The sequence below is a fragment of the Colossoma macropomum genome, unplaced genomic scaffold (assembly GCF_904425465.1).
Source record: "Colossoma macropomum unplaced genomic scaffold, Colossoma_macropomum, whole genome shotgun sequence".
In the NCBI taxonomy this organism is placed as follows: domain Eukaryota; kingdom Metazoa; phylum Chordata; class Actinopteri; order Characiformes; family Serrasalmidae; genus Colossoma; species Colossoma macropomum.
In genome coordinates, this window is record NW_023495063.1 from 14,884 (window position 1) to 27,938 (window position 13,055).

A 13,055-nucleotide genomic window follows, 5' to 3' on the forward strand; every position below is an offset into this window, starting at 1 on the left:
TGTCGATGAAGATACAAGATTTAATGATGAGAAACTACACTGTCCATGGCTTTGTGTGTGAAGCATAAAGCCATGCCTCATTTTGTTTAATGTGTAGTCCATGTAGCTCACACATGTAAATAGCTTTAATCCAAGGAGCTGTTGGTTGATGCTCCTGTGTTTTGTTCCTTTTAGGTCGGTGGTTGCTGAAAGCTTTCAAATATATAACTTTGTTGAATTAAAAAAAAATCTTTTGAACATTTTTTGATCTACTTTCATTTTGAAACTCTAAATTTAAAGTTCAGTGATTCAGAGTGTTTTATTCTCAGTCCTGATATGTTGTCTGCCATTCTATAGCAGCATGAGAAAACACAAGCATGTTTATTGTCTCTAGCTTAAGATGTCTGTGCCTGAATTAGATTACTGCAGAAAAGGGTCAAAAATTTGAGAGGCTCCTCAGTCTGCAGGTTAATAGCAGCCTCTCAGATAATAGTTAATATATGATTTTTTTTCGTCTCCCATAAGACACTATCAACAATTGGTTGCAATTGGATGATGCACATTTCACAAGCCTCGGCTCACTTTGGAAAAACATTAAAACCTTTAGCAATTTAAATTTTTAGCTTTTTAAAAAGAAAAAAAAACTTTGGATTAACAATAGATTGAATCACCATCACAATTCTTGCATTTTCAGACACTTTTTTGAAAAGGCATCTGGGTTGACAATTGTTTCCAAGCACTGCATAAGCAAACATTTATAAAAATTGGGAGGCTGCAAGTTGTTATTTTTTTTAATGAAAAACTGGCCAAATTTAAAACGTATCAAAATTCTGTTAGCACAGACATGTCAAACAGTGGCATATCTGAGTAGCCCAAGGTAAATACTTTGTAAATGTAATTAGCCAAAATACTAAAACAACTGCATCATATTACCTTGGGGCAGAGGTCAGCAACCCAACTTTTAAGAAGAGCCAAAGACACTAGACAAAGACAAAGCACTAACAGTGCACTTCAGACAGAGGTGGAACTGAGATGTACAGTATAAGAAAATGTGTTTTTGGAACACTGAACCATGAAAATCTATTCCAGTACACCCCAAAAATAAAATGATCAACACAGACAATGAGCACAATAGGCCCCCTTTAAAAAATGTCTTGTTTAGTCACCAGTAGCATGCTATTTGCCTGCATTGCACACCAAGACAACAGCCTTTCAGACAAGATGTAGGTGCTGAATTGTAAAGAGTTTGTTCATGGCAAAACAGTTTTATTTGAAGCTGACAAGGTATTTTTAAGTAGTGTCTGAGCCACTGGAAAGTTTATTTCATGCTGGTGCTTCTCACTGTAGCATCGTTTTGACAATCACCTGTTCCTAAAACATCACTTAAATACAATGGTCTATGACCAGTCAGCTTTAATGCTAATCAAAGTGGGCTGTTCCTATCTATGATTAAACATACCAGGCTCTCTGAAGATAACAATGGTAGCCCAGTAACACTGCCGAGCCATTGATTCAGTTCCATCTCCAACTTCTTCAATTTGGTCACAGGCAATGCAAAATCAATTTGCAAACTTTAAGCAGTAGTTAATTGCAGACATGTGTACTGTTTGGGCCACGCTCAACCACAACAATACTCATGTCTTTCCCAACTATTAAAAAGCAGGGCAATGTATGTGTACTCACTGATGTCCCTGCAGTAGTAGTGTGCGGCCTTTTCTCCCGCCAATGTCCCACATAATCACGCTGTGGTCAGATGCTCCAGAGAACAGCCATCTCTGCACAGGGTCCCACCACAGAGCCCCTATACTACCTACGGAAAGGAGAGGGGGGCAGAAAGATCTCTATGGGGACAATTAAAAGTCAGCACAGCAACTGTGTGCATAACTTTGTTTTAAAAAGTGGGGGTCAACAAGGTCAAGACCAAAAAACAGCTGTGAAGGGTGGCAAATCTACAGGACAAAGCACCCCTGCCATAGAGATTGAAAATGTGTTTATGCAAGATCTTATGGATGTCTTCAGAAAGCATTTTAACAGGTTTCCGCAGCAAGTTATTATATAAAAGATTTTACAGACTATTCCTTCAAAACATGGTACAAAATTGAGCATTTCAAAAGGCAGTGGGGAAATGTCCACAGGGTACATTACACCCATTGTGAGCAAGTATTACCTTCATGTCCCTTCAGAGTAGTGATAGTAGAGTATGTCTGTCCCTCCAATTTAAGCAGGGTGATCTGGCCCGAGTAGTCACCTACAAATGCATGTTGGGTATCGTTGTCATATCTGAACAAGTACTTAAGGAAGTTACTGAAGAGAGGAACTTGTAAATCACACATTCATGAACATATACAAACAGTGAGACAATGCAAATGCATGCGTCCTGTTAGAAATTACACAGAAAAATGTGTAATTAAATGTACACTAGTAGAATGTATACAAAAATGCATATTCTCTTAAACTTTTCTAATGTCAAGTTTTCCCTTAGTTTTACTTGTACGTATTACTTCCAATGAGTCAAACATTTTCAGATTTTTATAGCTGATACACAAAAACAGTCATAATTCCCCAAATAGTTAAATACTTGTATGCTTGTACTTCTACTCAAGTGAATTAACACCAAGGTCACAGTAATCTTTACACCCCTGGTTTCAAGTCTATTTTTTTTTGTTGTTCACATCAGACACACAAAGTTTACAAAAGAGTAAAAATCCTTAAATGAAACCTGATTTACAAATAGCTGTTCGTTTGATTTCAGCCATTAGAGAGACATGTGATTATTTGTTTACACTGCCCATGCTTGTCCTGTCTGTTCCCAAAAAACATGCATAGCATTGTGTTGCTGTAAGAGGTCAGCATGGAATAATTAAGTTGCATAATGTAAAAGTTGCATGAATTCCAAATTGACTGTTCAGACAGAGGCTGTTGCCACCAGTCAAGTTTCATATTTTTTGGGTGAAGGATTCTCAAGTTATACAGCTTTTTAATTAATTGTGATTTTTTTAGATTATTTCAGAAGGGTTAATTGGCATATGGATGCTATATTGTTTGCAAAAGTCAAAAGTTGTTTTAATAATTATTTAAGTTCAGGCTTTTCTCAATTTTTGACACCAGTTGCATAAGGACTGTGTGAAAATTCTAGGACTAGTTTGCAAAAGTAGATTATGCACTCTGTGCTTGAACCCTAATAATAATATTAACAATAATAATACTAAGAAAAATTTGGTAATTCCAACTGGGTTCTACGCACTGCATGTTTGAATCCTAATACATTTTAAAAACTAAAAAATTTTAAAATAAATTTCACTCAAAATACAGTGGGGCCAACTCCTCTTTTCTTTACACTCTTGCCGTGCCTTGTAAACACAGATCATTTAGCCATTCTCCCCCAGAGTACACTAGTCTCAGATCATTACTTAATATCATATGAAATCCACTTTAGTTGTAACATGTTTACTCCTACGCTATTGAGTTAAGTGTACTATAACATCCTCTACAGATAGATTTATTGAAAACCTCCCACATCTATCAACTTCTATCAGCTGTCCATCTGAACTTACCAAATTTGTTCTATTTTGATAATGTAGCTCCACTATAAACTAAAAAATAAGGCAGAAAAAGCTTGCCTCATGGTACAATGATTAAACTTTAATGATTTATCTTTAAACAGACTGTCAGACAACTAAGGCATAAACGGTGCCTGACAAAGTAGAAATATTCCAATCCGCCTGGAAGGATAACCTTATAGACAACAAAAGGGCACTTCGCAGCACACTCAACATTTCTCTTCCCTGAATGAAAGCAAAAAGAATAACCCTAGATTTTTATTTGGTACAATTTCTAAATTAACAAAAAACTGAAGGTTCTTAAGGTAACCGAAGTTCTAAATTAACTAAACGGAGCCAAACGTGAACTGTTATACCTCTAGCTGCCACATACTGGATATATTAGAAGGAAAAACAAATTTGAGATTTTACCTGCAGTGTGAATGTAGTCCAATAGCCCAGTGTATAAAAATGTAACTCTTTCCCCCATTTTATTTCAAATCTACAGACAAGTAAGTATTCTGTTTCTGATAACTGAAGGATACTGCAGACAAGAGGCCCATGAGCCGAAGTAGTGACGTCCCAGCATGGAGCCACTCTGTGTGCACATCCAGCTTATACTCTTGTCATGCCCCGTACTCACCACCCACTGACTCAGCAAGGAGAATACCATGTCAGACACTCGACCCTGATGAGCTGAAACACAGAGGTAAACAGGTACAGAGAGCAGTTTTAGTGAGTTCTGGGCAAGTAAGAGACTGAAAAGATTTGATGTTTTGAAGGATGTCAGTGCAATGTGATGTGAGAAAAAGGTATAGAGCCATTCTAACAAAAGCATAACTTGAGGCCAGGACATGCACAGATAGACCTCTGGGGGTGGGGGGGGTGGTGGCGTTTGAGCCCTTTTGCCTAAGACTGTACAAATGCATTCTTGGTCAGAATGTATAATAATTGTGTTTTACACGGCTATTTTCACAATTTGTTTTAGCAAGGCGAGGCAAGGCCTCTCCCCAAGAACAAAGCTAGTGGGTTGGCTCGGGTTTCACAAGCTTCATCGTTCTTGGGCGGTCCTCTGGTGTAATACCAGCACCTGCGGGAGGGTGCTGCTCTCATTTCTTGTTGCATAACATGTACTCCCTTTAGTAGCAGTGTGTCACTGACACACCAGGGCTAGGTCACAAAATAAAGTTTGTTCTACTTTTTTTACTTTTTTCTATTTATTTAAAAAAGTACAACGACAACATATTAAGTGCTAAAACTGTGATTTTTTTTTTGTTTGTTTTTTAAAAAAATACACCAAATCAGGCATAACATTATGACCACCTTCTTGTTTCTACGCTCATTATCCATTTTATCAGCTCCACTTACTATATAGGTGCACTTTGTAGTTCTACAATTACAGACTATAGTCCATTTGCTTCTCTGCATACTTTGTTAGTCCTCTTTTAGCCTGTTCTTCAGTAGTCAGGACCCACCATGGACCCTCACAGAGCAGGTACTATTTGGGTGGTGGATCATTCTCAGCACTCCAGTAACACTGACGTGGTGGTGGTGTGTTAGTGTGTGTTGTGCTGGTACGAGTGGATCAGACACAGCAGAGCTCAACAATTTCCTGAAAAAGACGTCATCTGAAAACCTGTATATGTCATTCAGCATCAATGGTGCCTTCACAGAAGTACAAGTCAACCATGCAATGGTCACTGATGCACTCCCATACCATCACGGATGCTGGCTTTTGAACTGTGTGCTGATAACAAGCCGGATGGTTTTTAGCCCAGAGGATGCAGTGTCCATGATTTTAAATTCTGATTCGGCAGACCACAGAACACTTTTCCACATCAAATAAGCAGAGGCCCAGAAAAGGTGGCGGCATTTCTGCATCTTGTTTATATATGTTTATAGTAGAGTTGTAACTTGCATTTAAGGATGCAGCAATGAACTGTGTACACAGACAGTGGTAAACCCTCCACCCCCGCCCCCCCAATCTTAACTTCTGAAAGACACAGCCTTTCCGGGATGCTCTTTTTCTATCCAGTGATGTTACTGACCTGTTGCCATTTTTTTTAAGCTTTTTTTTTTTAAACTTTACAGTTTTTTGTTGCCACGTCCCATATATACAGCAAGATGTTGGAGAATAAAAAGGAGTCCCATGTTCACTGCGTCGTCCACTGACCTGTTTGCCAGGTATGCAAACTTCAGGGGGTCTAGCAGAGGATCTGTGATGTTCTTCAGATGGGAGAGCACCAGTTTCTCAAAAGATTTAATGACTACAGGTCAAAGCAACAGTTCTGTAATTAATCATTCAATCCTGTGATGGTTGTTTTTTTTGGAACTGGTATAATGGTGGAGCGTTTGAAGCAGGAAGGTACGACACACAGCTCAGCACAGTGATTTATTAAAGAGCGCTGTTAAGACTGGCGCGAGCTGGTCGGCGCAGGCCCTCAGACAGGAGGGTCATACACCATCTGGTCCTGGTGCTTTCCTCACTTTTTGTCTCCTGAAGAGTCGATGCACATCCTTCTCGCAGATCTTCAGGGCAGGCTGAATAGGTGGCTGAATGACAGGAGGGTGTGGATCTGTGCTGAACGGGTGTCACCCATTGTCTGGGGCAGTGTTCTTTTGTAGCTGGTGATGTTCTGCAGGAACTTCCAGACAGTTGATGGCTCATTTGTGGACATCATACTACTCAGCTTGTTTGAGTAGCTCTTTTTTGCAGCTCTGATTTCTTTGTTGAGTGTGTTCCTTGCCTGGCTGTACAGAGCCTGCTATACGCTGCTTCTTTAGACCGGCACAACTCTTTCAGTCTGGCATTAAACCAGGGCTTGTCATTGTTATATTTAATGCGAGTCCTGGTGGGAACACAGGTGTCTTCACAAAAACTGATGTAGGATGTCACAGTATCCATATATTCATCCAGGCTGCCTGTAGCGTCCTCAAACACACTCCAATCTGTTAATTCCATGCAGTCCTGAAACCTTTCTTTCTTTAGCCTCGGTGGTCCACTTTTTCACAGAGCTGACTACAGGTTTGGCACACTTGAGGTTGGAAGGAGGTGGATTAGCGAGTGATCGGAGAGGCCCAGAGCAGGACGGGGAACAGAGCGATAGGTCCCCTTTAACACAGTGTAGCAGTGATCTAAAATATTACTCTCCCTGGTGGGGCAGGTAACATTCTGTCTGTATTTAGGCAGTTCGCTGGTGAGTTGCGCTCTGTTGAAGTCCCCTAAAATGATAAAAACAGTCTGTGTTTGAGCTCCACGCTGGTGATCTGATCTGCGAGAGCGTGCAGTGCCTCCTGCACGCACGCCTGGGGTGGAATATACACTGCTCAAAAAAATAAAGGGAACACTTAAACAACACAATATAACTCCAAGTAAATCAAACTTCTGTGAAATTAAACTGTCCACTTAGAAAGCAACACTGATTGACAATCAATTTCACATGCTGTTGTGCAAATGGAATAGACAACAGGTGGAAATCATTGGCGATTAGCAAGACACACTCAATAAAGGAGTGGTTCTGCAGGTGGGGACCACAGACCACTTCTCAGTACCTATGCTTTCTGGCTGATGTTTTGGTCACTTTTGAATGTTGGTGGTGCTTTCACACTCGTGGTAGCATGAGACGGACTCTACAACCCACACAAGTGGCTCAGGTAGTGCAGCTCATCCAGGATGGCACATTAATGCGAGCTGTGGCAAGAAGGTTTGCTGTGTCTGTCAGCGTAGTGTCCAGAGCCTGGAGGCGCTACCAGGAGACAGGCCAGTACACCAGGAGACGCCGTAGGGGGGCAACAACCCAGCAGCAGGACCGCTACCTCCGCCTTTGTGCAAGGAGGAACAGGAGGAGCACTGCCAGAGCCCTGCAAAATGATCTCCAGCAGGCCACAAATGTGCATGTGTCTGCACAAACGGTTAGAAACCGACTCCATGAGGATGGTATGAGGGCCCGACGTCCACAGATGGGGGTTGTGCTCACAGCCCAACACCGTGCAGGACGCTTGGCATTTGCCAGAGAACACCAGGATTGGCAAATTCGCCACTGGCGCCCTGTGCTCTTCACAGATGAAAGCAGGTTCACACTGAGCACATGTGACAGACGTGACAGAGTCTGGAGACGCCGTGGAGAGCGATCTGCTGCCTGCAACATCCTTCAGCATGACCGGTTTGGCAGTCGGTCAGTAATGGTGTGGGTGGCATTTCTTTGGAGGGCCGCACAGCCCTCCATGTGCTCGCCAGAGGTAGCCTGACTGCCATTAGGTACCGAGATGAGATCCTCAGACCCCTTGTGAGACCATATGCTGGTGCGGTTGGCCCTGGGTTCCTTCTAATGCAGGACAATGCTAGACCTCATGTGGCTGGAGTGTGTCAGCAGTTCCTGCAAGATGAAGACATTGAAGCTATGGACTGGCCCGCCCGTTCCCCAGACCTGAATCCGATTGAGCACATCTGGGACATCATGTCTCGCTCCATCCACCAACGTCACGTTGCACCACAGACTGTCCAGCAGTTGGCGGATGCTTTAGTCCAGGTCTGGGAGGAGATCCCTCAGGAGACCATCCGCCACCTCATCAGGAGCATGCCCAGGCGTTGTAGGGAGGTCATACAGGCACGTGGAGGCCACACACACAATACTGAGCCTCATTTTGACTTGTTTTAAGGACATTACATCAAAGTTGGATCAGCCTGTAGTGTGTTTTTCCACTTTAATTTTGTGTGTGACTCCAAATCCAGGCCTCCATTGGTTAATAAATTTGATTTCCATTGATGATTTTTGTGTGATTTTGTTGTCAGCACATTCAACTTTGTACAGAACAAAGTATTCAATGAGAATATTTCATTCATTCAGATCTAGGATGTGTTATTTGAGTGTTTCCTTTATTTTTTTGAGCAGTGTAGATTCCTCTGAGTACGATAGATGAAAACTCCCTTGGACAATAAAATGGTTTGCAGTTTATAAAAAGTGTTTCCAGGTTAGGGCTGCATGTTTTCGTTAACACTGTGACATCTGTACACCAACCTTGGTTGATGTAAAAGCTGTATATGATGTATATTAATTGTATATTAATTGTAAAATCCTATTCCCAACTTGGACCTTACCCCTCCACAGATTCAGTCCTCCCCCATGAGTGGAGAGCTCAACTTTTTCTCACCAACACCTGGTCGAGACACACACAACCGGGTGTTGGTGAGAGACGCACACATCAGCTGTTTTCATATATAAACGTTTGTGCTGAGAGTGTGTCTAAAATAAAAACTGTCAAAGTGTTCCCTAACAAAAATGGTAGTTTGGTAGGGTGAAAACCCTGCTCAGAACATGAAACTCTATGTTCAAATCTGGTGACCTGCAGGCCTACAAGGAGGCACAGAGATGGAGTCCCCAGTCTGGGTCACCAAAATGAGCCAACAGCCTGTTACAGAAGAATTTTAACCTCACTGTTCAAGTGTCAAAGTGGTACAAATCCAAATTATAGTTCGCCTAATTTATAGCAAAGTCTATCCACTTTGTGGCAATCTTGGCCATATAAGATCTTCATTTTACAAGGAGGCTATTTTCTTTTTATTGAATGGCAGGACTTTCTATAACACAGCCTCCATGTTGAGCGCATTACAAAATATACCACTGATTTTCAGTGTGTCTCCTTTTATGAAATTATTATTACTGTTATTATTTTTTACTGAACATGCACTTGCCATCATCTTTCAGTAGTGTGGAAACAGCAGCTAACAGGAGTCAGTGCCCCAGTAATAGCAGCAAAACCCTTTTTTTTTCACCTTCTCTGCCTGATGAGCTGTTCAGAGTAACCAATCTTTGCAATGAAGGCTTGTGTGTTGCTACAAGGCTTGACATTAAGGCTTGACCCTGAGTGAAAGTCTGTGTCAGACAAGTTAAAGATGAATTTATTTGTTTGATTGCAGAAGTAAAATTATTTTATAAAACAAAAACAAATGTGTTGTGAGAGGTGGAACGTTTTCAGAACAGCCATTTCAGCATATACCTTAAATGTGTAGGTTTCCCCTCTTGGAGGGATAAGGGCTCTCCGTTAAGGGTTATAACTGTGGATAGATGTTAACACTGAACAATTTTTATATTTTCTCTCTTTACCTGGGTAGGTTTTCACATGGTTCATCTTGTTGAAATCTTCAGAAATTATGAATTCCTGCATAGCATAGAAAATGAAAGTCAGAATTAAAAAATACATACAGTACTGTGCAAAAGTCAAAGATGGCCCATGTTTTATACAATTTCCAGTCAAAACAGCCATTAAGTACAAGGTATTTATTTTTCAGCTTCAGGAAAAAAACACAACATTAAATTACACAGAAGCCTTAACAACTACACCCAGTAAGGCAGTGTCTATTTTCACTAAGTGATGATAGCATTAAACTCACAGGCTGGCTATTTGCACTTTGTCTAGTAAATCATGTGACTACAGCACACCAAATTTTACACAGCATTGGAAGAAGCTTCAAGAAAGAAGTGAAGAGTGGGGTTATTTAGAGTAATATTAACTAGACAACAAGAGAATGTCTACTGCACATAGTAACTGATGGGGTACAGTCAGTAATAGTAAACTTAAAGGTGCTTCTGATAAAATGGCCATTGATTACAGTTAGAAGGAAGGAGCCCTTAATAAACTGGTAATTCAATGTACATCTCAGAATTGTTTGACATTTTCAAAATGTAGAGTTGTTTTACAATTTCAAAATGTAGAGTCCAATTTGAAAGACACAGCACCAATCTTTGTCTATTAAACAGGAATAAGCATGTTAAGCACAACCTGATTAAGCAGCAAGGAGTATAGCTTAGGTCTGTTTTGGCAATACAATCTGGCAGATTGGGCTTTTAAATTATAGAGTTTAAATAATAGAGAGTACGGAGCCCCGCTGATGTCATCCCTTCTTAATAAGAATAATGCATGGTCACTTACCAAGGTGAAGGAACAGGATCCTAATGCGCAGTCACAACTTAGGAAGGCATGGCAACAAGTTCCAACACCTTACTAAGTTGAGGCCACAAGTTAACCATGCATGTCTATGTCATGGCCAGGCTTAAGGATCCCACTCCCAAGCCTTAGAAAGTTAGCTGTCCAAGAGTTATTTACTAAAAAGGTGCCAAAGAAGAAAACTTCTTTGCTTGATTTGCAGTTTCTCTTCTTTTTCTCCCCCCATTTTCTCTCTTGGTAAAATTACTGAGCCATCTAATCTCAATAAATTTACTGAATGTCTCTGATCTAATTTAGTCTACAATATTCAAATGAACTACTGCATTCATGGGATTTACTGACCCAGAAAAATTGGGGTCAGCTGATCTAATCTTTTGACATTAGAAAACAGCAACTCTTGTATTTATCCAAAGTTATAAAAGAAACACTGTTAAAACATATGGTTACGGTGGGCTTTGTTGAGAGAGCAGTAAAGTAGGTTTTGAGAGAAAGAAAATATATTTTTTTGAAGTGAAAGTTAAACCTTTGGGGTAAAACGTGCACCCAGACACAGGGCAGTGTTCCTTTTGCATACTGAGAAAACAGTCAACTCCTAAATGACACACACCCCTTAAGAAAATTGACCAAAGTGATCATAAACAACACATATTAAAATGCTCCTCAAAAATCTTTGAAGAAACTGCTTACCATTTAGTTAATGGAAACCATTCCTACAAGAGCATTGCTTTATTTTAAGAACAGTAGATAGATAGAAAGATAGACAAATAGTTGTGTAAGAATAGATAGATCAACAGAGATAGACACTGACAGACAAACAGATAGACAGATAGAGTTGTGGAAGGATAGATACTGAGAAGGACAAAGAGAAAGGGACAATTAAAACAGGCAAAAGTGACACTGAAGAACCAGTTAAAGCCAGTTTAAACCTGATTATGATGTCACTCTAAGTCTATGTGAATCACCACCATGCCATTTACAGATGACCTACATTTAGACCTACACGACAAAGTTTGAAAGTTTCTACAACCACAATCCCAAAAAAGTTGGGATGCTGTGCCGCTTATCCTTCTGGGTCGTGGGAGGAACTGAAGCCTATCCCAGCGGTCATTGGGCGGAGTGTAATATATAAACAAATGTAAATAAAAACAGAATCCAACGATTTGCAAAGAAGTTGGGACAGCGCCATGTCTACCACTGTGTAAAATCCACTCTTCTTTTAACAATAGTATGTAAACATCTGGGAAGTGAGACCAATTGCTGGAGTTTTGGGAGAGAAATGTCCCATTCTTGTCCGATGTAGGATTCTACCAGCTCAAAAGTCCCAGGCTCTCCTGCTGGCATACATCCCAGCACTGTTCTCCCTTACTCCAGCCTCACATTCACATCATCCCAGGTGAGAAGTGAGCTCAGGAGGATGAAGATCAGGAAGGCTGCAGGTCCAGATGCCATCAGCTCAAGGCTTCTCAAGACCTGTGCGAACGAGCTGTGTGACGTGGTCGGGTACATCTTTAACCTCAGCTTGAGGTTAGGGAAAGTCCCACAGCTGTGGAAAACATCCTGCGTGGTGCCAGTGCCAAAGACCCCACACCCCAAAGACCTCAACAGCTATAGGCTGGTGGCGCTGACATCTCACCTGATGAAGACCCTGGAGAGACTGCTTCTTGTCCACCTGCGCCCCCTGGTGAGCTCTTCAATGGACCCACTGCAGTTTGCCTACCAACCTGGCATTGGAGTGGAGGATGCCATCATCCACCTCCTACACAGCTCTCTCTCTCACCTGGAGAATGCTGGGAGCACTGTGAGAATCATGTTTTTTGATTTCTCCAGTGCTTTCAATACCATCAAACCCACACTGCTGAAGGACAAGCTGGAGTGCACGGGCCTGGACCATCACCTCACCACCTGGATCCTGGACTACCTCACTAACCGACCGCAATATGTGAGGACTCAGGGCTGTCAGTCGGACACGGTGGCCTGCAGCACGGGGGCTCCACAGGGAACTGTCCTCGCTCCCTTTCTCTTCACCCTCTACACTGCGGACTTCAAGTACAGCTCTGCCAGTTGTCACCTACAAAAGTTCTCTGACGACTCTGCTATCGTCGGCCTCATCACAGACGGAGATGACAGGGAGTACAGAGAACTGACGCAGGACTTTGTGGAATGGAGCCAGAGGAACTGCCTGCAGATCAACGCAGGAAAAACCAAGGAGCTGGTGGTGGACTTCCGCAAGTCCAAACATTCACCTCCAGTGCCTGTGAACATCCAGGGAATGGACATTGAGATTGTGAAGTCCTATAAGTACCTGGGTGTTCACCTCAACAACAAGCTGAACTGGACTGACAACACAGCTGCCCTCTACAGGAAAGGCCAGAGCAGGCTACATCTCCTGAGGAGACTCAGGTCCTTTGGCGTGCAGGGGGCACTTCTCAGGACCTTCTTCGACGCTGTGGTGGCATCAGCCATTTTTTATGGAGTGGTGTGCTGGGGTAGCAGCATCTCCATTGCTGACAGGAAGAGACAGAATAAGATCATCAGGAAGTCCAGCTCTGTCCTGGGATGTCCTCTTGACCCAGTGGAGGTGGTGGGGGACAG

At 41.9% G+C, this 13,055-nt stretch overlaps 1 protein-coding gene across 1 annotated transcript in view; it reads right to left on the bottom strand.

Annotated features, from left to right (window-relative positions):
- The window catches only part of wdfy1 (WD repeat and FYVE domain containing 1), a 36,171-nt gene that overhangs the window by 3,149 nt on the left and 19,967 nt on the right, over nucleotides 1–13,055 (bottom strand). Inside the window, exons 4-7 of the mRNA XM_036561156.1 lie at nucleotides 9,623–9,677; nucleotides 4,064–4,214; nucleotides 2,147–2,259; nucleotides 1,663–1,789 (exon numbers count right to left, since the gene is read on the bottom strand). Of these exons, the coding sequence (XP_036417049.1) occupies nucleotides 1,663–1,789; nucleotides 2,147–2,259; nucleotides 4,064–4,214; nucleotides 9,623–9,677 (446 nt within the window). The remainder of the gene's footprint in view (nucleotides 1–1,662; nucleotides 1,790–2,146; nucleotides 2,260–4,063; nucleotides 4,215–9,622; nucleotides 9,678–13,055) is intronic.